Source organism: Helianthus annuus, chromosome 3 (genome assembly GCF_002127325.2).
Source record: "Helianthus annuus cultivar XRQ/B chromosome 3, HanXRQr2.0-SUNRISE, whole genome shotgun sequence".
Taxonomy (NCBI): Eukaryota; Viridiplantae; Streptophyta; class Magnoliopsida; order Asterales; family Asteraceae; genus Helianthus; species Helianthus annuus.
Window position 1 is genome coordinate 112,544,138 of NC_035435.2, and position 25,857 is coordinate 112,569,994.

The window sequence follows — 25,857 nt, forward strand, 5'->3', positions numbered from 1 at the left end:
CAAATGAAATCCAAGTACCCTCACCTGTTCCAAGGCTCCCCTGCAACTGGTAAAACGACATGAATTTCGGGACGAAATTCTTTTAACGGGGGGAGAATGTGACAACTGGCAAAAATAATGGTAATTCCGTACAACTTAATTACTTGATTTAATGATTAAATTCTCTCATTACGATTTAATTATTGTGTAATTAGGTCGTGTGAAGTCTAGCAATCACAGGACATTGTTTAAAATGCTAAACAATATTAACACAATCGCCATGTTGCGGGAAAACCGCAACTGTGTCCTAATATGTTGGCAAAATGCTGAAAGCACTATTCACCTGAGCACACTATTCATGCCAGCAAGTTCCGAAAACTGTCTGAACCAGCGATGAAAGGCATGGACGCACTCTATAGATGAAATACGAATAAGAATCCCTAATTAGGGACACTAAACACAGCATTAACGTTCCAGTAAATGCACATAATTACAGTTTTTCCGTTCTGTGCCAAAATATAACCGAAACAGAATGTCCGCGACACTAGAAATTAACAATTTAATGTCCGTAGGGCTTATAAATATTATAATACACCTTAATTAGGCTTGTAGAGGCTAATGAAATATCCGAATCACAAGTTTCCGGTACTACGTCATAACGACCACAAATTCGTCATTTTTGCGCCGACGAACTAGTCAACAATATTTTCGCCACCCAAACAACAAAATGAATCATCTAGTGAACTAGTTAAGCACATTTTAACGTCAAAAATATTGTCATAACACTAATGGTACAAGAATTTCTCTAATCCTCTAAACCCCTAAACTAAACCACACTTTATATATATGTAAACTTTTATATCTAAAAAAAAATTAAAATATATATATATATATATATATATAAAATCTATACCCCCATTTCGGTCAACATGGGGTCCACCCCATCAACCTACCAATTTGAAAAATCTAAGTAAGGTATGGTAACTTAAGATCTTGTTTAAAAATTTGAAAGAATTATAATCTATAGACCATACCATATCCATCATTCCATCATTTTCCTTTCACAAAAAAATCAACTAAAAACCTTTCTTTCCTTCTTCTCCATTTACGGCCAAGACAAAACCCCATTAACATATTCATCTACTTTGAAAAATCATCCCATTTTTACCATAATCAAGCCTTTTTATTACAATCTAAGCATCATTAACAAACGGAGCACACTTAGGGGTTTGGTTGGAGCTTAATTTCTTCTAAATCTTCATACTAACCTTGTGCAAAGTTGTAAGCTCTCACTAACCATCTTTTTAAGCTTATTATTATGTCTAGATCATGAATGTACAAGTTGATCATCTTGAAATCAAAGAAGAAATTCACCTAAAACCCTAAACCAAAATGTAACAACTTACTAAATAAGAAGTATTATGTGATTATTATGTGTATTAGTGTTGAGTGAGTTGTATGAGCATGTTGATTTTGTTAAAGTAGGTTGATTAAGCATGTGATTTATGATGGTCATGTTATTTATTTAGTGTAGTATTTTGTATTAGTGATGATCTTACTATATTAGGCATAAAAATATGATTTAAACATGTATATGTTTAAATCTTGAAAGATCATCATCTTCATGGTTCATGAGCTTTACATATAATTTTGATACTTGAAGAATCATGGACTTTAATAGACTTGAAATTTGATTTAATGAACTAGTAAACTTGAGTTTTATATATAACAAGTGATATAATCAATGGTTATAAAAAAAAACTTCACATAAAAAGTCTTAACACTTTGATACTTGAAAGTCTTGGGATTTTTAGAGGTTTAAAAGTATAAAAATATATAAACAACTTGTATTTAAAAGAACTCATTAAAAAGATGAACATAAAGTTTATTAAAACTTTTATAAACAAAATACATGTATGAAGGCTCATGAAGTGTGAAGTGAAATTGTAGAATCTATTCACTTGAAAAATTAAGTTTGATGAACTTGGTAAATTGATGATGATTTGGAAATTGAATAAAAAAAATGATTCTTAAACACGTTTTGAATACGTGGGAAAAACGCCATAGTTTGGGGAAATTATGGCGAAATTTTTTAAAATCTTAATCGCGATTAAAATGGGATTAACGGGGTGATTAGCATGGTAAATCGCGATTAGTAACTTTAATCATTATTAACAACCTAAATAGTGATTAGACAAACCCTAATGACAAGGGGTAAGTCTTAACCATCCAAGAGTTGTTTAAACACTAAAAGTTGCTTTTATTAAATAAAGTGGTTAAAATTATAAGTATAACAAATCAATGTAATTTTTGGGAAGATTATAGGTATATGCTTCAAATACTTTATTTGAAGTATGAAGTGTGTATATTATGTGTATGTACTAGCTGTAGGAATACGTACCAAAAATGAAAAATACAACGCTTATAAAAAAAATATACACTTTCGCCACGACAAAAACATTACAAACATTCACAAGTGTGATGTTAGTCGCGAACCGTCACGCCTACTTAAAATGCATAATTGTAATACCATAACTCAAGGCGCGAACGTCAGACGATTCTTTATGCTTCTACAACGAGACGGACAACTTCGACACGAAAACTATATATATTACCTGAACGTCACTACAAGCCTAAAAATGAACCGTTCTAGACACTTCATATGTATTAATGACAACGAAAACCAGAAAGTTCGATAACGAGAATAACACCAAGTGTAATTATGAAAAGTAGGCTTTTAAATTAATAGTGGGCTTAAGATAACATAAATTTTGGGCTAGGTCCAAATTCTTAAAAATGTGGGCAATGACCCATTTCCATAAACCCTTATAAAAGCCCATTTGTAATAAATAATATGGGCTAGGCCTAAATACATTATTAATATGGGTTAAGCCCAACGACACTAAAATGTGGGCTAGGCCCAATGAAAAATACATGTATAATACGGTATACCTACACGTATAAATACGGTATACCCACGCATATAATACAGTATACCTACACGTATTATACGGTATACCTACGCGTATAAGTACGGTATACCTACCCGTATAAATACGGTATACGTACACGTTTAAAGCACACAAATACAAGTATACATATGGTATGTGTATATGTATAAAAGACTCTAGTATATGATGATATACTCACATACACTTATTGAAGTGTACTCTCTCACTAATGTTGTACACATACGACAACGTATTTCGACGATAAAAATAAATATTTTCAACACTTTTGTCGAATAAAGATATACACTTATATTTGTGTAACAAATATAAAGTCTCGAATCAAAGTACTCCAGGAACAAATGCCAACGTATTATAAAACTACACAAGTGTTCCAAAAACGAAATGAAAATAACAAACGTTCAAGATGAACAACGAGTACAAGGTCTAGGAAAGACCGACGTGTCTAATGAGTAGAACCCTTGTAGGTTGACTTGCGTTTACGGAACACGTTGCTAGAATACCTCTCTCTCAGGAACGCAAAACAGTGAGTTCATGTCCCCCTTTTCTCTTAACTGTTTTCGGATTTATAACTCTCGGGGGTGAAATACATGTTACATATGTTTCAATGGTATGATTTGGCTATGAAATGAACTATTAGATCATGTGAGCATAGGCTGAAACTGAAATGCCAATAACTCTCATAAGAAACATGGACAAAGGTTAGATCTAACGGGTACGGCCGAGCCCCACTCATGGTCCATTTGTGACTACTTAGAGTGCTTTTGTGTCCCAGTCGAGGTGATTCGACAATGGTCAAGGGGATTTGACACAGTCAAGGTGATTTGACACAGTCAAGGTGATTTGACACAGTCGAGGGGATTCGACACAGTCGAGGGGATTCGACACTTATAACAGCCCACTCGGGTTGGGTACTCCCTATGTCTTCACATATATTAATGTCCTTGCAAAACATTAATGATCTGTTCATAGACGCTATACATACCTGTTTGTTATGAAAGATCTCTCACATGTTTAAAGGTTTAATTGGAGCTCACTCAAAACACATGAACTCGCTCAACTTTTGTTGATGTTTTCAAACTTACGTGTATTTCAGAAAACTAATGGGATCTTGGTGCTGGTGTTTACTATGAAGCTTTTAGATTACAAGTCAGCGATGTCATCCTTTTTGGAGGGTTTAGTCCATATATCTCATCTTCAATGAGATAGAGGATGCAAAGCCTTATGTTTTAATCTTATGTCAACTAGTCCTTTTGTAAACTTAAAACTTATGTTGGTTTGTATCCTAAACAACTTATGATGTGTAATATTTTATTATGTCAATGGATGAACATCGGATGTTTTTAATCATGTAGATGTTTACTTATATCGTATGCAATGAAAACTAATCAAGTTCACACCACGCGCTTCCGTTAATGAACGGGTGTGACAGTAATCCCCCACCGGGCCCACCGGTGAGACACGTGGAAATGGGGGTGTGACAGTAAATCACATAATGTGTATCCAAAATATCATGTATGGCGTGTGAAATATATCAACTAGGCCATAGGTAAAAATGCACAAAAACAGGGTATTGAATTAAACATAGTTTAAGTCAAAGTTATGTTTTATGGAACAATTGCATGCTATACTGATACAAACATTTATGCGGTATTGTGAAAATGCATACATTCAAGCCTTTGTGACTTGTGGTGATAGACCTTTAAACAAATTAAAGGTCTATATATGTTATTGTTTATCGAATTCGGTCATTCCTTCCAATCCAAACAAACCCAAGATTTCAGGAATGGGAGTTGTCAAGTCCCATGGTACCATTACCTACTAACGAGTGGCATGATCGGTGTTAATGAATGTACATTGTATAATTTAAACAAACCAAATGTCATACCAAAATGTGAGCATGTGATGAATAAATGTACTAAGTATGCACACAATGGGCATACATAGCATAGAAACTAATGTAAAAGGATGTACTAAATATGCACACAATGGGCATACATAGCATAAAATGTTATGTAAAATGATTGTACTAAGTATGCACACAATGGGCATACATAGCATAAAGTGTTATGTAAAATGATTGTACTAAGTATGCACACAATGGGCATACATAGCATAAAGTGTAACGTAAAATAATGTACTAAGTACGCACACAATGGGCATACATAGCATAAAACAAAATGAAATCATGTACTATAAATGTACCAATGAACATAGCAAGTATATGATGTGAAAACAGGAAAGCATGAAAGTAACAACTAGGCACATGTGTTCCACCCCAAAACAGTTTGGAAAACAGTAAAAGAGGGGTCTATGTACTCACCTGAGATTGCTTTGAAATCCTTGTATAACAACCAAATAATGCTAGAGATCACGGATATCAAACGACACCTAATATAGGTAACTATGTTAATATACCGGACCTAAATCGGAGGATTTGGATAGAATGAGGGTTTGTAAACCAAACGAGTATGGAGACTCCTGTAATATGGTTTAATAAAGCCTTCATACTAAAATGAAAGCTAACCTAAGTGCTTACGGCCCATTACGACCCGTTTAGGTAGCTTATGCTACCTTAACGCGTCGTTCGCGTAAAACGCGTTTGGAACGCCTAACGTCGTGACCATAAGGTATAACCTCGGAAGGTTATTCCCTATACAGCTATGGTCACCTAATGTGTTTGTTCGGATCCTAACGATCGACCAAATGGGTCGGGTTCGAAAGTATAAGCGATTGTTTAGATCGCTTACCTTACGACCCTATATAAGCACTATACTAAAAGTGACGAGCTAAGCATGTTAGAACATGCTTAACTAAGTTTAGAAAACAGGTTTGGTATCAAAACAAACGGTTTTGATACCCACGAGTAGTTTGGTTACAAAATACGCAAGAATGCGCATTTTGGCCTAAACTACGACTCGTCACTGAGCCTAGATAACGTGGTAATCAGTAGGTATAGTCACTATGGACTATAACCATCGTGATCACGCTCACGTTATGAAGTTCCAACGAACTTCGTGTTGACCATAAGCTGGTTAACGCAGAGAGTCAAACAAAGTTTGACTTTAGCACTCGAAAAGCGATAAAAGAACGAAAGAACACTTACGAAGGGTCCCCGAAAGCAAATCTTGATCCAGGAGCTCAGGTATGAAGCAAAGGCCTCAACTTAGAGCTTTAGATCAGATTTTGTGGGTTTTTAACCAAAGGGGGGGGTATTTATAGGAAAAGCAAGACCGTTAGGATCGTTTCTTGAATATCGTGCCTCGATCTCATTCGTACACTTGTCAAAATGTTGTGGTATCAAAAAGTGACCCCAACCCCAGAGATTGTGAAGAGGCATTGCCCCTTGGATGCTTGAAAGGCCATTTTCAGCAAGAAAAACAAGTTTCTGCATCTGCAGGGCTGACGCGGCCCGTGTAAAGGTTGCCCCTAGGCTTACGCGGGTCGCCTGGAGGTTCTGATCAGAAGCCAAGTTTCAAAAATGACAGTTTAGGTCCCTGTTATGGTTTAAGGCCATTTCCGACACGTTCAAGGCCCGTTAAGCCATCTTTAAGGCCCTAAAATGATGCCTAAACATTGAGGACATGAAACATGCTCAAAAATATGCCGGATGTTGGTTCGTTTAGTCGTACGACCGCGATGTTCGGTTAATTACGACGGAATGCGCATAAGCGCGAAAAACGATTCAAATTGCGTGACGAATGGATTTTTCTTATGCCAAACACTAAGGCATAATATTATGATGCTTACATAAATTTTTGGATGTCCGGATGTATACAGAACGTAAGTTATGCGCGAAAATGCAAACTTATGCACTTTTTGACACTTTTAGTCCCTGAATGACCCAAAAGTTTATTTTAGCACACCGAACCCCTCAAAGCCTATTTCTAAGCTATATAAAGGATATTTAAGGTGTGTTTAACTTATGGTCATGTTCCAGAATGTCTTTTACAGTACGAATTGGCATACTTTCGCAGTTTGTCAAGTTTAGTCCTTGTAAGCGAATTAACTTGTTTTTGCCATACCAAAGCCTTTAAAACTTATTTCTAAGTTATGTAAAGGTTATTTAAGGTATGTTAAGCCTATTTCACTATTCCGGAGTGTTTGTTGGATTAAACTGGTTATTTTTACGCATCAGAGCGCGTATAACCCTCCAGAAAGCGATTTAAAGCTTAAAATCGAACAAGAGTTGATATGTGCAAATGATACACATATTTTTACAAATCCCAAGTATGAAATACAATATTTCATTGGTTTGGCATTTGTTTGATGGTTAAAGTGACATAGGTGTCACAGTCTCCCCTACTTTAGGAAATTTCGTCCCGAAATTTAATTCCAGAGGAAACTTGTGAAGACAGTTGTGACGGTTTCGCCTTCTAATAGATCCATTGAACCCTTAAGTAAAACTCTGGGCCATGTTAGGACTCTTAGCGAATTTGTTAACCCTCAAAGTGAATTCCTTGTAATAGCAAAACATGGAATTTTGAACTACGGACAGAAGAACGTTTCTTATGAAGACTTATCATAGGAAACTTGGCGTGTGATTGAGATCAGATTTGGGGAGTGTGAGAATAAATGACATTGGTCGAGGTCCAAGACTTCTCCCGTATCATCATTCTTGTCACTATAGGTCTTAACACATGATAAGAGCTTCCTGTGGTTTCTGTGCACTGAATTCCATAATTATGTAGGCCTCCATAATTACGTAATTCCTTGCACAGTCCGCACAGTTCATTTCATAATGCGTAGGAAAAAAAATCACTTGAATAAACATGAAGCGACTCGACTAGACCACCAAAGGATCCTTTTAATTAGATCAACGAACGATCTTTTTAACTAGATCAACACATGATCTTCTTAACTAGACCGTCGTACGATCTCCTTAAATAGACCACTTAAGGGATCTTTTTAGTTACATCATCACATGATATTTCTAATCAGATTTTCAAAATCAATCTGTTTAACCAGACCATTCAAGAGGTCCAATTATAGAATAATACTTTATAACCCGAGGGAATTAACTACAATGTTGAAGTCCATTAAGGATTTAAGATAGTATTTTTGGATATCCTATTATGAATCTCTCGCATGAGATATGGAAGATTCTATGAGGATTTGGATGGATCACATACAACCACAAAACATGTAAGAAAACACATAAGCACAAATTTAGTTAACTTGATTCTTTAATTTGTTATCTTTAGGTATGGATATTTAAAGCACACTAGGAATCCAATCCATGGATTTCATTTGGCACTTTAATGATTTTTAAGGATCTATCTATAAAGATAGAGGGATTCTCAATTTTTTTTTTTTTTTAGAGTTTGGCTTTGTTTCTTAAAAGAAACGAGTGTTTAAGGTTCTTGGGGAGATCACAAGTGATCATAAAATGACAGAACCACACGAGTAGTTTGTCCTTGGGTTGACATCATAAGGTTGCATCAAGCATTCACACAACGCATAAATTTTGCAGAAATAAAAACAACAAATCTTTATTTATGTAACAACCGAATTGTCTTGAAGTGTCAAAAGATAACAACCAAGGAAATACAAAACACTAATTATTCACTGCTGCATCATTGTTCATGTTTGCCTCATTGATGTTAAACACTCGTCCACGCGCTGGGGGTATGTTAACAAGTCTTGGGCAATTGTTCCTGTAATGGGTAAGGTCACCACAGTTATAACATGACCCCGGAGGGAACCGTGCTTGAACAGCAGCAGGGTTTGCAGCAGCTTGATTTGCATAACGACAAACATTGATCAAATGTCCCAACCGCCCACAGTGGGTACATTTGTGACACTGCTCTTGCTCTAGGTGATGACGGTTGCACTTGTTGCACAAAGGTGCGGTACCAACATAGTTTTGTCTTTTGCGAGGTTGTGCTGGCTGGTTTGGTGCAACCTGTTTGTCTTGAGCAGTTACAACGTAGTTTTGAGAGGCTTTGCGCTTCTTCTTCTTGGACACCTCAGCATTTTCTTCCTTTGGTTCCACATGAGTAGTCTTGTCAGATGGTCTTAAGTCGCCCTTCCGAAACAGCTTGCGCTTCCTGATATGGGATTCAGTCAGAGTGGCAGCCAATTCAATGGCTTGTCTGACAGTAGTAGGGTTGCTGCCAGTAACGATATCCTGAACTACGTCAGGAAGACCATCAATGTATTTCTCAATCGCCTTATCCAGAGGCGTAACCATAGCAGGGCATAACAAGCTCAATTCCTCATAGCGGTCAGTATAGGCTCGATGTTCCCCACTGTCTTGCTTCAAATCATCAAATTCCCTTTCTAGAGCCCTTAGCTCATGACGAGGACAGAATTCCTTCATCATAAGAGCCCTAAGCTCGGCCCAAGTCTGTGCTAATGCAACCTCAGCACCGCGGTCTCTCATAACCCCGTTCCACCACGTAAGAGCCCTCTTCTGAAACACACTCGAAGAAAACTCGACCTTGCGATTTTCAGGACACTGAACGTGACGGAAAGTATTCTCAATGCTCTCGAACCATTGAAGAAGCCCAGTTGCTCCCTCAGAACCACTAAACTTGAGCGGTTTAGCCGAGTTAAAATTCTTGAAATTGCATGGAGCATTGTTGTTGTTGGTGGCTTGAATCATTTGAGCATAAAGATTTGGGACGGCAGCAGCCATTTGCTGCGCGATGATTTCCGCCAGTTCGGCATTCGCCATCTGATTGTCGTGTCGAGGAGGCATTCTAAAAGAGGAAATACGAGAGGAAACGAGTGAGAGAATTAGACGAAAAGAATGAGATGAAACAAATCTGATGAAAGCGAGGATAGTGGTCATTTGTTTGTTACTACAAAGCAACAAACGACCCCGGTGATTAATCAAAGTAAATAGGTCAAAAATAATGTATCGCGAAGACATGCTCGCCTATAAGTGGACACTCACCCCAAGAGTTCCCAGGTAAGAGTGACTGGTCCGATTATGTGGATTTGTACGAACACTCTAGCCTTAGACAGAAAACTCAGGGTATAGGCACCCACCCTTACAGTTTGCATGTGTTCACATTATTTAGACCAACTTTGACGGGATTTTGAAAACTTAAAGGGTTCAAAACCATATAATAAATCATCCTAGAACAGATGATTAGTTTTCAAAGCGGGATAGAAATTTATGTTCTTATTGTGGTTGTCACCTAAGAATAAGTGACGGTATTGTTTTAAAACTAAACACAAGAAAACTTGTGTTAGGGTCCTAGAAAGTTATAGTCTAGGTCAAAGCATTACTAATAACCTAATTCCCTATAACCCTTTGGCTCTGATACCAACTCTTCTGTCACACCCCGACCGCGTATAACATGCAACCGCGGCGGAAACGTCGGGGAGTGTTGAGACAGAATTATTTGTTTCACAACCATGGCATACAAAGTTATATTTTATTTATCAAACAAACGTGTTACATTGTCTTCAATCAGGAAATAAAGAGTTTATAACATAATTAAACTAAGTCTGTCTTCGTTTTATGTCTCTAAGGCACAGGTCCGCCCTAGTATCACAATCATCATCCTTAGCGACAGCTCCTGAAAACACATGTGAAAGTATGTACGTCAGCATAAAAATGCCTGTGAGATACATAGGTTTTGTGAAAATAGAATTCATGACTTATGTTTGTGAAAATGTTTAGTCATGAACCTTGTAATTTGCTTTGTCTTATAAATCATATGAAAAACGATAAGATCAGATGATATGTATAAATGAAAAGTAAGGTTAAATGAGAGTAAAAATGAGTTTGTATAAGATAAGTTGTTTGTAAAACAATGTCTTGTAAAAAATATGTTATTTGTATAAAATGTAATATGTCTATACTGAAATGATTTAAATAATGCTACGATAGGTAATATTATACAAACATTTATATATAAGAAGTACCAGCGGCGTATCCACCATGTTTGTATCATATTACATACGCCACGTTACTCAAACCATTCACCCAAACCAACCACCATGTAAATTGTTCATGTATAAATCAATTGTCAAGTGTTATTGTGTAAACCATATCAAAATGTTCATGTCTTATGTAAACCACCAAACGTGTATGTCAATGTCAAATTGTTTATGTTTAATGTAAATCATATAATGTGTATCCAAAATATCATGTATGGCGTGTGAAATATATCAACTAGGCCATAGGTAAAAATGCACAAAAACAGGGTATTGAATTAAACATAGTTTAAGTCAAAGTTATGTTTTGTGGAACAATTGCATGCTATACTGATACAAACATTTATGCGGTATTGTGAAAATGCATACATTCAAGCCTTTGTGACTTGTGGTGATAGACCTTTAAACAAATTAAAGGTCTATATATGTTATTGTTTATCGAATTCGGTCATTCCTTCCAATCCAAACAAACCCGAGATTTCAGGAATGGGAGTTGTCAAGTCCTATGGTACCATTACCTACTAACGAGCGGCATGATCGGTGTTAATGAATGTACATTGTATAATTTAAACAAACCAAATGTCATACCAAAATGTGAGCATGTGATGAATAAATGTACTAAGTATGCACACAACGGGCATACATAGCATAGAATGTAATGTAAAATGATGTACTAAATATGCACACAATGGGCATACATAGCATAGAATGTTATGTAAAATGATTGTACTAAGTATGCACACAATGGGCATACATAGCATAAAGTGTTATGTAAAATGATTGTACTAAGTATGCACACAATGGGCATACATAGCATAAAGTGTAATGTAAAATAATGTACTAAGTACGCACACAATGGGCATACATAGCATAAAACAAAATGAAATCATGTACTATAAATGTACCAATGAACATAGTAAGTATATGATGTGAAAACAAGAAAGCATGAAAGTAATAAGTAGGCACATGTGTTCCACCCCAAAACAGTTTGGAAAACAGTAAAAGAGGGGTCTATGTACTCACCTGAGATTGCTTTGAAATCCTTGTATAACAACCAAATAATGCTAGAGATCACGGATATCAAACGGCACCTAATATAGGTAACTATGTTAATATACCGGACCTAAATCGGAGGATTTGGATAGAATGAGGGTTTGTAAACCAAACGAGTATGGAGACTCGTGTAATATGGTTTAACAAAGCCTTCATACTAAAATGAAACCTAACCTAAGTGCTTACGACCCATTACGACCCGTTTTGGTAGCTTATGCTACCTTAACGCGTCGTTCGCGTAAAACGCGTTTGGAACGCCTAACGTCGTGACCATAAGGTATAACCTCGGAAGGTTATTCCCTATACAGCTATGGTCACCTAATGTGTTTGGTCGGATCCTAACGATCGACCAAATGGGTCGGGTTCGAAAGTATAAGCGATTGTTTAGATCGCTTACCTTACGACCCTATATAAGCACTATACTAAAAGTGACGAGCTAAGCATGTTAGAACATGCTTAACTAAGTTTAGAAAACAGGTTTGGTATCAAAACAAACGGTTTTGATACCCACGAGTAGTTTGGTTACAAAATACGCAAGAATGCGCATTTTGACCGAAACTACGACTCGTCACTGAGCCTAGATAACGTGGTAATCAGTAGGTATAGTCACTATGGACTATAACCATCGTGATCACGCTCACGTTATGAAGTTCCAACGAACTTCGTGTTGACCATAAGCTGGTCAACGCAGAGAGTCAAACAAAGTTTGACTTTGGCACTCGAAAAGCGATAAAAGAACGAAAGAACACTTACGAAGGGTCCCCGAAAGCAAATCTCGATCCAGGAGCTCAGGTATGAAGCAAAGGCCTCAACTTAGAGCTTTAGATCAGATTTTGTGGGTTTTTAACCAAAAGGGGGGGGTATTTATAGGAAAATCAAGACCGTTAGGATCGTTTCTTGAATATCGTGCCTCGATCTCATTCGTACACTTGTCAAAATGTTGTGGTATCAAAAAGTGACCCCAACCCCAGAGATTGTGAAGAGGCATTGCCCCTTGGATGCTTGAAAGGCCATTTTCAGCAAGAAAAACGAGTTTCTGCATCTGCAGGGCTGACGCGGCCCGCGTAAAGGTTGCCCCTAGGCTTACGCGGGTCGCCTGGAGGTTCTGATCAGAAGCCAAGTTTCAAAAATGACAGTTTAGGTCCCTGTTATGGTTTAAGGCCATTTCCGACACGTTCAAGGCCCGTTAAGCCATCTTTAAGGCCCTAAAATGATGCCTAAACATTGAGGACATGAAACATGCTCAAAAATATGCCGGATGTTGGTTCGTTTAGTCGTACGACCGCGATGTTCGGTTAATTACGACGGAATGCGCATAAGCGCGAAAAACGATTCAAATTGCGTGACGAATGGATTTTTCTTATGCCAAACACTAAGGCATAATATTATGATGCTTACATAAATTTTTGGATGTCCGGATGTATACAGAACGTAAGTTATGCGCGAAAATGCAAACTTATGCACTTTTTGACACTTTTAGTCCCTGAATGACCCAAAAGTTTATTTTAGCACACCGAACCCCTCAAAGCCTATTTCTAAGCTATATAAAGGATATTTAAGGTGTGTTTAACTTATGGTCATGTTCCAGAATGTCTTTTACAGTACGAATTGGCATACTTTCGCAGTTTGTCAAGTTTAGTCCTTGTAAGCGAATTAACTTGTTTTTGCCATACCAAAGCCTTTAAAACTTATTTCTAAGTTATGTAAAGGTTATTTAAGGTATGTTAAGCCTATTTCACTATTCCGGAGTGTTTGTTGGATTAAACTGGTTATTTTTACGCATCAGAGCGCGTATAACCCTCCAGAAAGCGATTTAAAGCTTAAAATCGAACAAGAGTTGATATGTGCAAATGACACACATATTTTTACAAATCCCAAGTATGAAATACAATATTTCATTGGTTTGGCATTTGTTTGATGGTTGAAGTGACATAGGTGTCACAGTCAAAACTAACTTTTTAAGTGGTTTTGACTCTAGGTGATGATGTGGTCATTCCGAATGGTGATCAAGCATGTTTTGAAGAACCGAACATGAACTTTTGAGGTTTCCGCGTTAAATTAACTTTGTTTAGACAATGTTTATGATGTAACCAATTAACTAATCATGTTTTGAATGTTTAAGCTAGTCGGTAGTTGACTAGTGTGCGGTTACTTTAGAACTTTGAATTGGTAACTTATGTTTTAATTAAAGCACTTTTTATATAAAATCCAGTATATTATTAATAATTTCGAGTAATAATTAGACGGGTGTTACACACCACTACCACCACCCACCACCACCGCCGCTGCCACCCATTGCTGATTTTATTCCTTCATCTTTTGCTGCCTACCAAACAACACAAGGTAATGATTCACTCAATCACATGGTAACCAAACAAGACCATGGATTGGCATGTCACACCTCAACCGATGGCGGAAACATCGAAGTGAGACGAAGATAGATTGCTCATTACACATAGCACTAGAATTTGCGACAAGTATTAAACAATGAATTTCATTTTATTACTAAAGAGTCAATTACAACGATGGAATCAAATACAACAACATGAATGAAGGAAATACAATACAATAAGTATACAAAATTTAAAGTGGGTGTCTAAGCATCCTACTAGATTCCATGCATCATCAACGTCATCGCTAAACCTACAACATGTTTTAAGAGCGTAGTTTAATACAAAACTATTGACGAGTATACAAGTTTTCATACATAGCATAAAAAATAAGTTTTAAACAATTCCACATGGCAAGCTAGTCGAAACAAGATAAACAATAAACTGGCATGTGCATAACTAATCAAACCAAGATGAAACACAATAAGCTCTTAACATAACCCAACGTTCACAGGCGGTGCGTTAATCCTATAGCGCTATATATGTCAAGGATAGGCTCGTACGAAGTTAATGATAAGTCTAACACAAAACGTTCAAACCCAAATTTAAAGTATCAAGTAATCAACGTATGCATGCATGTATAAGGAATGTTTGTGTATTTAGGAATAAAGTTTAAGTGTAAGTTCATAGTTTAACATGTTACACCCAAAAAGGAGGTAAACAAAAAAGGGGGTTTCAAGTATACTCACAAAATTGCTAATTCTTCTTATTATCCAATTGTTGACGAGGGAATGAGTTTAGGAGGTTGAATGTATATGGATTGGAGTTCAAGGTATGCTCAGAGTCGGAATTCGGAATTTAAAGTACATCGAAAGTAAGTATATGAGAAAATAACCATCTAGTACCTAATACTCGTTTTTGACACTATGAAGCCCATAGGGGATTGAATGTTTTATTAGGTTAAAGTACCCATTAGAATCGTAACGAGAACTAAGTTCTTAGATGGTGTAACCTAGTATTTTGACAAATAACCATTAGATTATCATCAAAGGTTCGGTTACTATAGGTATTATACATTCTATTTAGTATATATCATAAGTTTTAGTCCATCAAGTATAGCAAGATTATCATAGAAGTCATGCATAGAGGTAGGAAGATAAATCTTCTATTTTAAGACCTCTTTTGTATTCACCAATGCACAAGTTGTCATAAGACAACAAGGATGGTCATGAATGTACAATAAGGAAATGAAACTTACAAACTAACTAAGAGAAATCATCAAGTGAGGTGTGGATTTGTAAGTAGGATATCCCAAGCTATCCAAATAATCACACATATTCAAGTTCAATACTTGTTCATCACTTGTGGGTTAAAATCCTTTTAAAACAGAAAGTTTTGAGGCTTAAAACCTCTAGATTAGTATGTTACAACCTTGTTTTTAAGCACACATAATCATAGTCTTGATTAGTGGCATAAGGACATAGGAATGTATGAAGAAATCACAAGTTTAAGTATGTTTATCAAAGTGTTTGTACAAAACAGAAAGTTTCTTGCACTTTTAACCCTTTTATGGTGATGTTACAGCCTTGGTTTTCCATGAAAAACCTGTGGAAACATACCTAAGGTTGTTCCAAGTGCTAAGAAGGAAGAAGTAATGAAAAAGATGGAATATAAGTGAAGTTATGCTTACTTTTTCAACTCAATACGAATCTATCTTGCTACTGATTTTCCAGCTGATTTTTGGGTGATTGAGAGTGAAAGTGAGGTGTTTGCAAAGTGAAAAATGTGTGGGAATGGGTTGGGTTTTATAGGGAATGATTAGGGTTAGTGGTTTAATATAATCAATGCAAGAAACACACCAAATTAGCACAACATCGCCCAATAAACGAGCTGGTAGCTGTATTATGTGGATTCGACGTCCTGGCGGGGCGCCACTGGGATGGTGGGGCGGGTCGCGGCCCGCGAGCCACTTGGCTGGTGGTTTTATTTTGTTATTTTTACGTTTTGGCCCATAAAGTTTCATATATTATACTTTTAAGGTGTTTTAAGCATGGAATGCAAATTGTAAGGGTATATTATGTAATTGAAGCAAAAAGTAAGTACAAAATAAGTATGAATAAGTATTTTTTTGTCGAGAATCAGTATCGAATACGCATGAATCGGGCGTGAAAGACAAGTATTTGTAAGTTTAACGTATTTTGTAAGAATTACGAATAAGGTATCGTATGTATAATTAATCCAAACGTATGAACATGTGTGAAGTATGTAGAACATGAATTTAAAGAAATACGAAATTTTATTTATGATCTAAGTCTCGGATTTTTCGATGATACAATGAAAGGATGATTACGAGGAATACGAGATTTCCAAGAACAACATTACAAGGCGAGCTTTCTGATTATGGAAAGTATGAAAAAGCAGGGCGTTACATGGTAATGACCCATTTCATTCCTTTGTCCATTACATTACCCCGTCCATTCCATTCCCTCGCTCATTCCATTACTCCATACCAAACAGACCACTAAAGTAATGTCATGGAATATTTTTTTATCTCCATATATACGAGTCGTATAACATCATACGACCCATATAAAATGTGACTCATATAATATTATACGACTTAAACATTATATAATGTTATACAACCCATATAGAATGATATACGACCTAATATTTTATTCATCTATACGAGCTGTATAACATTATACGACCCAATATTTGTCATGTCAAATTATTTTATACGAGTTACAGAGGGTGTGAGAATAAGATTTTGGGGTGTGTCTTTATTAACACCCTAATTTAATTAGTGAGTTAATTTTCACATACCCATCCTTTCTATCTCTCCCTCTATACATACATACATACATATATATATATATATACATATATATATATATATATAGGGAGCTGCTAAAATAAAAACCACCTCCAGTTGTAAGAACCGCGAGAACCACTTTCAACCAATCAGATTTTACCACTCAAAAGGTTATTTTGGTCTTTTAACACCAAATATCATTTCCCACCCCTCTCTCCTCATTTATAATTGTCAGAACTGATCTCTGCTCTCTTTCTATCTCCATCTTTCTTTAAACTCTTGAACCCTTCAAACAAACACCCTCTCATTACTTTCCTCTCTCTCTCTCTCTCTCTCGAATACATAAAGCAAATCACAGGGAACCAAAACCTTCATCTCTCCCCCTCGATATATACATCAGGCGACCACAACACCCTCCTCAACTCATCTTCGCTCACCACTCAACCCCTCCCCCACCCCTGCTCAACTGATCGACCGGCCACCACTGTGGTGGTGGCGGCACACAGCGACGGCAGAGACGGAGAACAAAAACGGAAGCATAGTGAGAGAGAGACCAGGCGGAGTCGGGGACGGCAGTGCCACCGTGACGGCGGCGGTGATGCATCTGTTTCACTGCCATTAAACGAAGATGATGATGATGACGATTGATGGTGAGGATGACTGACGACACCGACGTCGCTCTGTCGGCAACCACCGCCGTTAAACAAAGATGATGATGATGATGACGATTGATGGTGGGGGTACGTTGGAGCTCCGATTCGGTCAGCGATGACAAAAAGGTGGTGTTTAGACGATGACGGTAAAGGTGGGGGTATGTCGGAGCTACGATCCGGTCAGCGACGACAACAAGTTTCAGTCCGGTAAGCACCCTCACCCTCTTATAATTCTTTGTATCATATTTCCGATTGATGTTTGAAATGTTTTCGAAATGAAAACTAACTAGACTAATGGATTTTATGTATAAGAGACAATGATTATGCCCCAATTTAGTCAATGTCCTGTGTTTGGTTTAGGTTTTTATAAGAGACAGTGATTATGCCCCAAATGAGCTTCCTTCCTATTTGACTGTGGATCAGGCTGTGGAGTTCTTGGAGAGTTTTAGGACTATTGCAGCATTTTATCTCGCAGTAGATGAGGAAACTGGCAACTCAAAGAGCCATGTGCTCTTTATTTATCAAGATATATCTGTCACAGATATTGCTTGTGCGGCTCTTACTGGTTACAAAATAGGTGACAAACCCCTCGTGATTTGTCGCGCTAACCAAATTTTTGCACGGGCTAACCAAAATTTTGGACCGGAAAGCTTACAAAGTCCATTGCAGGTTCTACTTTCTATATTTTGTTGCACCTGTTTGCAGGTCAAAGGAGCCACACCGTCTACGGCAGTGGCAGTGGTGGTGGAGGTTATGTTTCGGGTCAGTTTATGGATGTATACTTCGTAAAATCAGTTTTTGGTTCAAAAGTTTCGAGTTCTTGGTTCGAGCACTGGTTATAATGTTATGGATTCTCATTTTGATAGAAATTTCATATATTGATTGTGTTTATATTGTTGAAAATTGTTGAGTTTTGACAAGATAACGAAACCTTGAGTTGTCGGCTTATTCCAAAAACAGAGGAAACTCTGTCCGTTTTCCGTAAAAAAGTAAAACGTAAACAGTTTAACATAAAACGTAAAACGTAAAAAGTTTAACGTAAAACGTAAAAAGTTTTACGTAAAACCTAAAAAATTTTTAACGTAGAACGTAAACTTTTTAACGTAAAACGTAAACTTATTAATGTAAAAACGTAAAACGTAAATTTTTTAACGTAAAACGTAAAAAAGGTAAAACGTAAAACGTAAAACTTAAAACGTAAAAACTTAAACTTAAAACGTAAAAACGTAAAACTTTTTACGTAAAACGTAAAAAAAAGTAAAACGTAAAAACGTAAAACTTAAAACGTTAAAATTGTGCTAAAAAATTTTATCCCGTAAACCGTAATTTTTTTTTTTGAAAAAAAAAAACGGGCCGTAAAATCCGGAACGTAAAAAACGGCGCGAAAAAAATGGGGCTAAACGAGGCGTAAAAAAATTGGGCAGAGACGGGGCGTAAAAAAATTGGGCGGAGACGAAGCATAAAAACGGCGCGCAAAAAAACTTGTAAAAACGGCGCGTTAAAACGACGTGTAAAAAAACATGTAAAAAACGGCGTGTAAAAAAACGTGTAAAAAACAGAAAAAAACGTGTAAAAAACGACGCTTGAAAAAACGGCGCGTAAAAAACAAGAGGCGTGAAAGCGGCGCATAAAAACGCCGCGAAAAAAAACGGGACATAAAAAATGTCGCAGTAAAACTGGACGCCAAAAACCGGCGCGCAAAAAAAATTTGCTTTGTTAAAAAAATCTGAATTCAAAAAATGCTTTTAATAAAAAAAACTCTTCTTAAAAAATAACAAGTAATATAATAAAACAAAAAAGTAATAAAAAATAATAAAGACAAAAAGACAAAATAGAGTAATTTTACTATACTACCCTTTTGAATTAAAATATTAAAGACATAATAAGACAAAATCTATTTAATATTAATTTTTGTTACTTTCAATCTCATCCATCCATCTTCTTGATCTAAAGGCTAGAAAGTGGTTCTCTCAGTTCTTACAACTGGAGGTGGTTTTCATTTTAGCGGTCCCATATATATATATATATATATATAAATATAGGGTAGGGATATGGTAAAAAGTGTCTAAAATGTGAGAAGGGTAAGACGTGTTTTAAACCATTGGATATTTGATCTAATGGTTGAGATCAATAGGGTATAAAATGTAAATTGTGTTTTAATTAGAAGGACCTTATGTAAAATTAAAGGGCAATAGTGACTTTTCCAACGTTTCAAATATGGTAACCGTTTCAAAACCCCCATCAATATCCTATAAATAAGCGAATTTATGGTAACTGTTTCAAAACCCCCATTAATCTCCTAAAAAATCAGCGAATTTCTCGTACTGAAATAAATTCTTCGATTTCCTTCACAACAACTTTTTATAACACTATAAAGAACAGTATATTACATGATAAAACACTATAGAAAGATATAACACTATCTGTTTACTGTAAGACACTATACATAAATAAAACACTGTTGATGGGGGATAAAACACTATGAAAAGGAACAGTATATTACATGGTAAAACACTATAGGTAGATATAACACTATCTGTTTACTGTAAGACACTATACAGAATAAAACACTATTGATGAGGATAAAACACTATGAAAGGAACAATATATTACATGATAAAACACTATAGAAAGATATAACACTATCTGTTTACTGTAAGACACTATACAGAATAAACACTATTGATGGGGATAAAAACACTATGAAAAGGAGATTAAAGATACATGTACATAATATAACACTAGTGACTGGGGAATACAACACTACAACAAGAACTTACCGTAAACAATTAAATGTATAGAACAAATCGAATTCGAATCACATCCCTAATATATCGCCTGATATTTTTGGCAGTTATCTTTGGAAATCAATTAATTGATAAGAATGGACAATTACTAATATACCCTTTTGAATTAATTAAGATAAGGGACACTTGTCATTCCCAAATTATTTCTCACACTTCTCACAAAACTTGGACTTTTTACAGGATCCTCTATATATATATATATATATATATATATATATATATATATATATATATAGAAAGAGATAAAATGAAAAAAATGTAAGAATAAGATAAAGGGTTGTGTGAATACTGGGAGCATTAATTAATATGACCTACCTTTTACATTTGTAAATATGATAACTAATATACGCTTTTAAAACATTTAACCTTTATACGATGTGAATTTTCTTTAATAACTTTCTTTTGTTAACTTTTCTAAAACAACTTGATAAGAATTTGTTGAAACGGAGTTGTACTCAAGATAAAGTGTTTTTTATATGGCGAGTGTCGTGAACAACATTTGTACTAGTATCGATACTATTAAAACCGGTACTTATTTTTATGGTTTTCAATCAATTTAAAACACGTGTCGATATCTTATTATATAGCAATAGGACCGACCCGACCCTATCTAACCCGAATTAGACAGAAAAATATTATATAGCAATAGACAAATGATGCTTAAAAATTTCCGCACCTCATGAAAAATTTTCTTGAATCCGCATTGCATCAACTTCTCTTGTATAATATTCTTAAGCCATTATTTGTCTAATTTTTCTACGAATATTTTCGGTATCACCAACACTATACTACTATAGAGAGAATTTTAATTGGTAAGTATTTGCAAAATAAACATGTAAATATTACGACTCACACAAAAGTGGACCAAATAGCGGTGAGTTTGTGGTAGTTTAAAAACTTTAAATATGGTGTTATCTTTTCCTTAAGTATTTTTAGTATATCTTTCAAAACAGGATTTATGGGGTCACATTCACATGCCAAACTATCATAATGAATAATACTAATTAATAAATTAATAATGAATCACGTGTATCATTTGTGTCATCTGTCTAAATCAACGTTAAGGTTTGAAGATTCAGAATGATTGGCTTCAAAGGATAAAAATGAATATACGTGAGTTTCAGACTTTATACACGAGTCATAAAATAGATACCCTAATAACGTACCATTTATCCAAATATGTTTTATGTAATGTTATCAAACGTAAAAGATTATACAATAAAAGTTAATATACGACTATGCTACCAGATGTGTAATCGTTGTAACATAATCATACAAGTATAACACAAAGTCACAAATGATGATTAATTTTTGTGGTTTGGTTTGTCATTTGAAATTATTAATTATTTTTTATTATCTTTCTACTTTGTTCAAATCAAGATGCAAAATTAATAAGCAGAATTTTATTAGTAAATTAAACATCATTTTCTGTTTCTTCATTAAGTAGCATCTTTTCTATAAGCATAGTTCTAGTAAATCAAATATATGTAACAAAGCTAGAGTTCATAGAACCATAACAAACCTGTCACTTATACAACAATTAACCATCATTTTATGAAAGTTTACAACAAGTGCACGTTTCATTAACACCCATCTTCGACTCCAGATCTTTCGTGGCACATATATGATGATCAACTACAACGACGTATATGTAAACAAACTCACATCGCGTATATAATCTCCCCACTGCTGTCAATGTCGAGGTCCGGATCACTTTCCAGGTCCTCGTCCATGTCATCATCAATATCCAGGCATCCTGTGAGGTACTGGTTGAGGTTGTGGGCCCCAGCTGCAGGGATGGTCGCTTCGGCTATTATCTGCATTATTTCATCAACACCTTGGGTTGGTTGGTCTGTCCCCCCAAATTGGTCAACAGCATTCTCATTGACCAGGTCGCCCGGAAGGTTCTTTGTAAACCACTCGTGATTTCTTATCTCGTCCATGGTTATCCGCTAGTTTAGATTACAGAGAATTACACCCCAAATAAATCAGTAAATGCTAAAGTTTTAATGATTAAACAAAACAAATAATCATGGCGCTTACAAAGTTGGTCGCGAAAATAAACAGGTTGGGTAGTGGTTCAAAAGGGGTTTTAACTTTTAACCATTATAACGACTTTTGATCCATTTGACCCGTTTCTTTTTTATAAGTAAATGGTTTAAACAACCACCACAACCGGTATGCATAGATATATTTAAATGTAACTATAGTATGCAGACCTTAGCGGGATCGGCTACAAAAATTTTGGACATCAGTTGGCGGCACCCAGTGGATATATGAACATAGGACGGAATCGAGTACTGAACGTTGAGAATTCTCTGAAAAAACAAGCTATCATTTGAGTTAATAAATGCAAATGCAAATGAAATTGTCATGTATTGCCAAAAACAAGAGGATGGTGTATTTACTTGTATTGTCTTTCGAAAATTCTTAGGCTCCTCAGGGTCTTCAAACGGGTATGCTCCCACAAGCATCACGTATAACGTTACACCACACGACCACACATCTGCCATCTGAATTCATAATTTTATATTAGTTACAAATTATAGCAACCTATAAAAACCTGAAGTGATCTTCGTGTGTCATGAATGAAAATCATGTTGTTAAAGATTTTGATGGGCTTACCTTGCCATCATATTCTTTCTTAAGTAAGACTTCTGGAGCAATATATGCAGGCGTTCCGACAGTCGATTTTGGTTGTGAATGCAGAACAGAGGACTGAATACAAATACAAAGGAATACGAGGCTTAGAAGTTAGAAGTAAAGATAATATTAAACAATATAAATACACAAAGAAACTATTTAACTTTATATATGTTCATTAATGAGTAGAACCTAGAAATGTAAAGGTGGCAAAATGGGCAGGTCTGGGTAACGTCGTAACGTGCCAAAAGGGCTTTTTTGTACATGTGGAGACGGATCGGGTGTAACCACTTTTTGTCTAAACTTTTTTATGTATATAGATAAGTGTCACATATGCTTACAAAACTAGCATTACTTAAATAGTATAAAATGATTTAAGGGGCTTTTGATGACTTTCAAGCAATTAGACGAGATATAATATATTTTACCCATGTGACCCGTTCATAAGTAAACGGGTCGAATTTGTCCCCTGTATCAGAAGTAGCATAAAAAGGGAAGACATGATGATTAGTACCTTTGAATATCCAAAATCACAGATCTTAAGCCTTGGAGCCTGGCTACCATCTAGAAGCGTGTTTTCCAGTTTCAAGTCGCGATGGCATACTTGCTACATGGTACAAAAACCATGCTTTGCGTTATGCACTTTACAAAAAAAAATCATCAATACATGTGTGAAGACAGTTTTTAGTTAAATACCATATTATGACAGTAACCGACTCCTGATACGAGTTGCTGGAAAAAGAAATGTGCCTGCAACCCAAACACCATTGATGCTTTTTAAATTTTGATACAAACATGAAAAAAAGCAGCAATAGAAGTTAGTTATGCACTATGTACAGACTTCTTCTTCTGGAAACCGCCCAGCGTTGCATATCCGCTCAAATAGTTCTCCGCCAGATGCATATTCCATTACGATTGCCAGATGTGTCGGTGTCAAAAGGACCTAGATATCAAATGGGAAATCGTCAAAACGCCAATGCTTCGAATGTTTTGTCTAAATGACAGAAAATTACCATTTTAACCTTCTGAATGATTAAATGTTGAATTAATAAAAAAAGTTTCAAGTATGAACCTCTTTGAATCTGACAATGTTCGGGTGCCTCAGTGATCTGTGGTTGATGATTTCCCTTTGCACATTTTCATCTATCTGTTGGATTCATGATAACGGAGTCAACTAAATATTGAAACAATCTATTTCGTTAGAACTTGTAAACAGTGGATCCATCGAATTTAAAAAGCAACATGTGGAATCAAACTAAATACACATCAAATATATTTCAAGATATCTGTGACTGTGTTACATGATATTTCTAGCATCAAGATTTTAGCTCAAATGATATCAACCTTATTCAGGTGAAATTATATCAATTTAGGATGTTTGGATGCTAGATTAAACCAATAATGAAGATTTGTTTGTATGTGCCTTATAAAATGTTTCAGATTAATAAGACTTAAAATAACCTTTAAAATAAATAATAAATAAAAAAAGGTATACTGGATTTTAATAATCCCAATTATTCGTCGTTGGCTGCCAACAGTCTCAATTTCAAAAATAACCATTGGCAGTCCCAACTATTAACATATTGGCCTACAGTGGGCCCTGACTAACGATACCCTAACGCCGTTAGTCTCCGGTCGCTGGAAAACTCCTTTTTGGCTGGAAAACTCAACCTTTTCGTCCCAAACCTCTTTGTAACCTTACTATAGACCTTTGGAACCTTTTTCTAGTAGACGCCCCAATTATTGAGCTTGCCGGAAAGCTTCTTTTTTCCCGGAAAATTTCACTTTTTGGGCGGAAAACTCAACATTTTCGTACCAAACCTCTTTGTGACCTTAGATAGGACCTTTAGGAACCTTTTTCTGGCCAAAAACATTTTTCCGGCGACCAGAGACTAACAGTGTAAGGAATCTGTTAGTCAAGGTCCATTGAAGGCCAATATGTTAATAGTTGGGACTGTCCCGTGGCTATTTTTGAGTTGGGACTGTTGACGGCCAACAACGAATGGTTGGGACTATTAAAAAAAATCCAATATTCCTAGAAAAAAAACATAATCATCTCTAGTTTCTAATCAATCACTTTCAAATTAAAAAAAAAAAAAAAAAAAAAAACACATAATCATTGCAAAAAAAAAAAAACACACACCATTAACTGATGACTCATGAACACAACACAACAATACCGAAAGAATTCAGATCAATTGATCACATACTAAACAAAACTCGAAAGCCAAATTCGAAAACACTCACCTTCTCACCTCTCTCAATATACTTAACAGCAACAAGTTCATCAGTGAACTTATCCCTCATCAACCTGGCCACACCAAAGTTACCCGAACCGATATCTCTCACAAGCTCATACCGATCGCTATCGTGCATAATCGGCATATCCATCGCAAGCGCCATCGTACTCTTCTCCAACTATCCAACTTAAAACTGATGGTGATGAATTGTGAAAATCAAAACGGTTGAGGATTTGAACAACGTGGCAGCACAAGGATCACAAGGAGTGTTGTAAAGTGGATTACCGAAAGTGATCAGACGAAATCTGAAACCCCGTGAAGCTTCAACCATAAATGGATTTTTTTTTTTTTAATTTTTTGATGAACTGAGTGAGATATATTGGTGGTGGTGGGGGGATGGTGGGGGTGACGTTATGAACAGAAAAAACGGTGCTTTTTTCCCGGGAAAGAAGAAATGACGGATTTGCCCTTTCAC

The 25,857-nt window shown here is 35.9% G+C and overlaps 1 protein-coding gene across 1 annotated transcript; it reads right to left on the reverse strand.

Annotated features, from left to right (window-relative positions):
* Positions 1-21,930: 21,930 nt before the first annotated feature.
* LOC110929377 (serine/threonine-protein kinase SRK2E) lies at positions 21,931-25,857 on the reverse strand. Its single transcript, XM_022172530.2, has 9 exons — positions 25,390-25,857; positions 24,215-24,289; positions 23,984-24,085; positions 23,839-23,892; positions 23,657-23,749; positions 23,125-23,217; positions 22,908-23,012; positions 22,719-22,817; positions 21,931-22,451 (listed from the first exon to the last, which is right to left on the reverse strand). Exons 1-9 carry the CDS (start codon positions 25,543-25,545, stop codon positions 22,161-22,163), a joined length of 1,068 nt encoding a protein of 355 aa, XP_022028222.1. The 5' UTR covers positions 25,546-25,857; the 3' UTR covers positions 21,931-22,160.

What these genes read in the sequence shown, in the direction of transcription:
- LOC110929377 (XM_022172530.2), bottom strand. Translation starts at nt 25,545, where the DNA reads ATGGCGCTTGCGATGGATATGCCGATTATGCACGATAGCGATCGGTAT. An exon ending in TCGGTTACTGTCATAATATG is followed by an intron (nt 23,750 to 23,838) that starts GTATTTAACTAA and finishes TGTACCATGTAG; the next exon opens with CAAGTATGCCATCGCGACTT. An exon ending in TTGTAGCCGATCCCGCTAAG is followed by an intron (nt 22,452 to 22,718) that starts GTCTGCATACTA and finishes AATCTAAACTAG; the next exon opens with CGGATAACCATGGACGAGAT.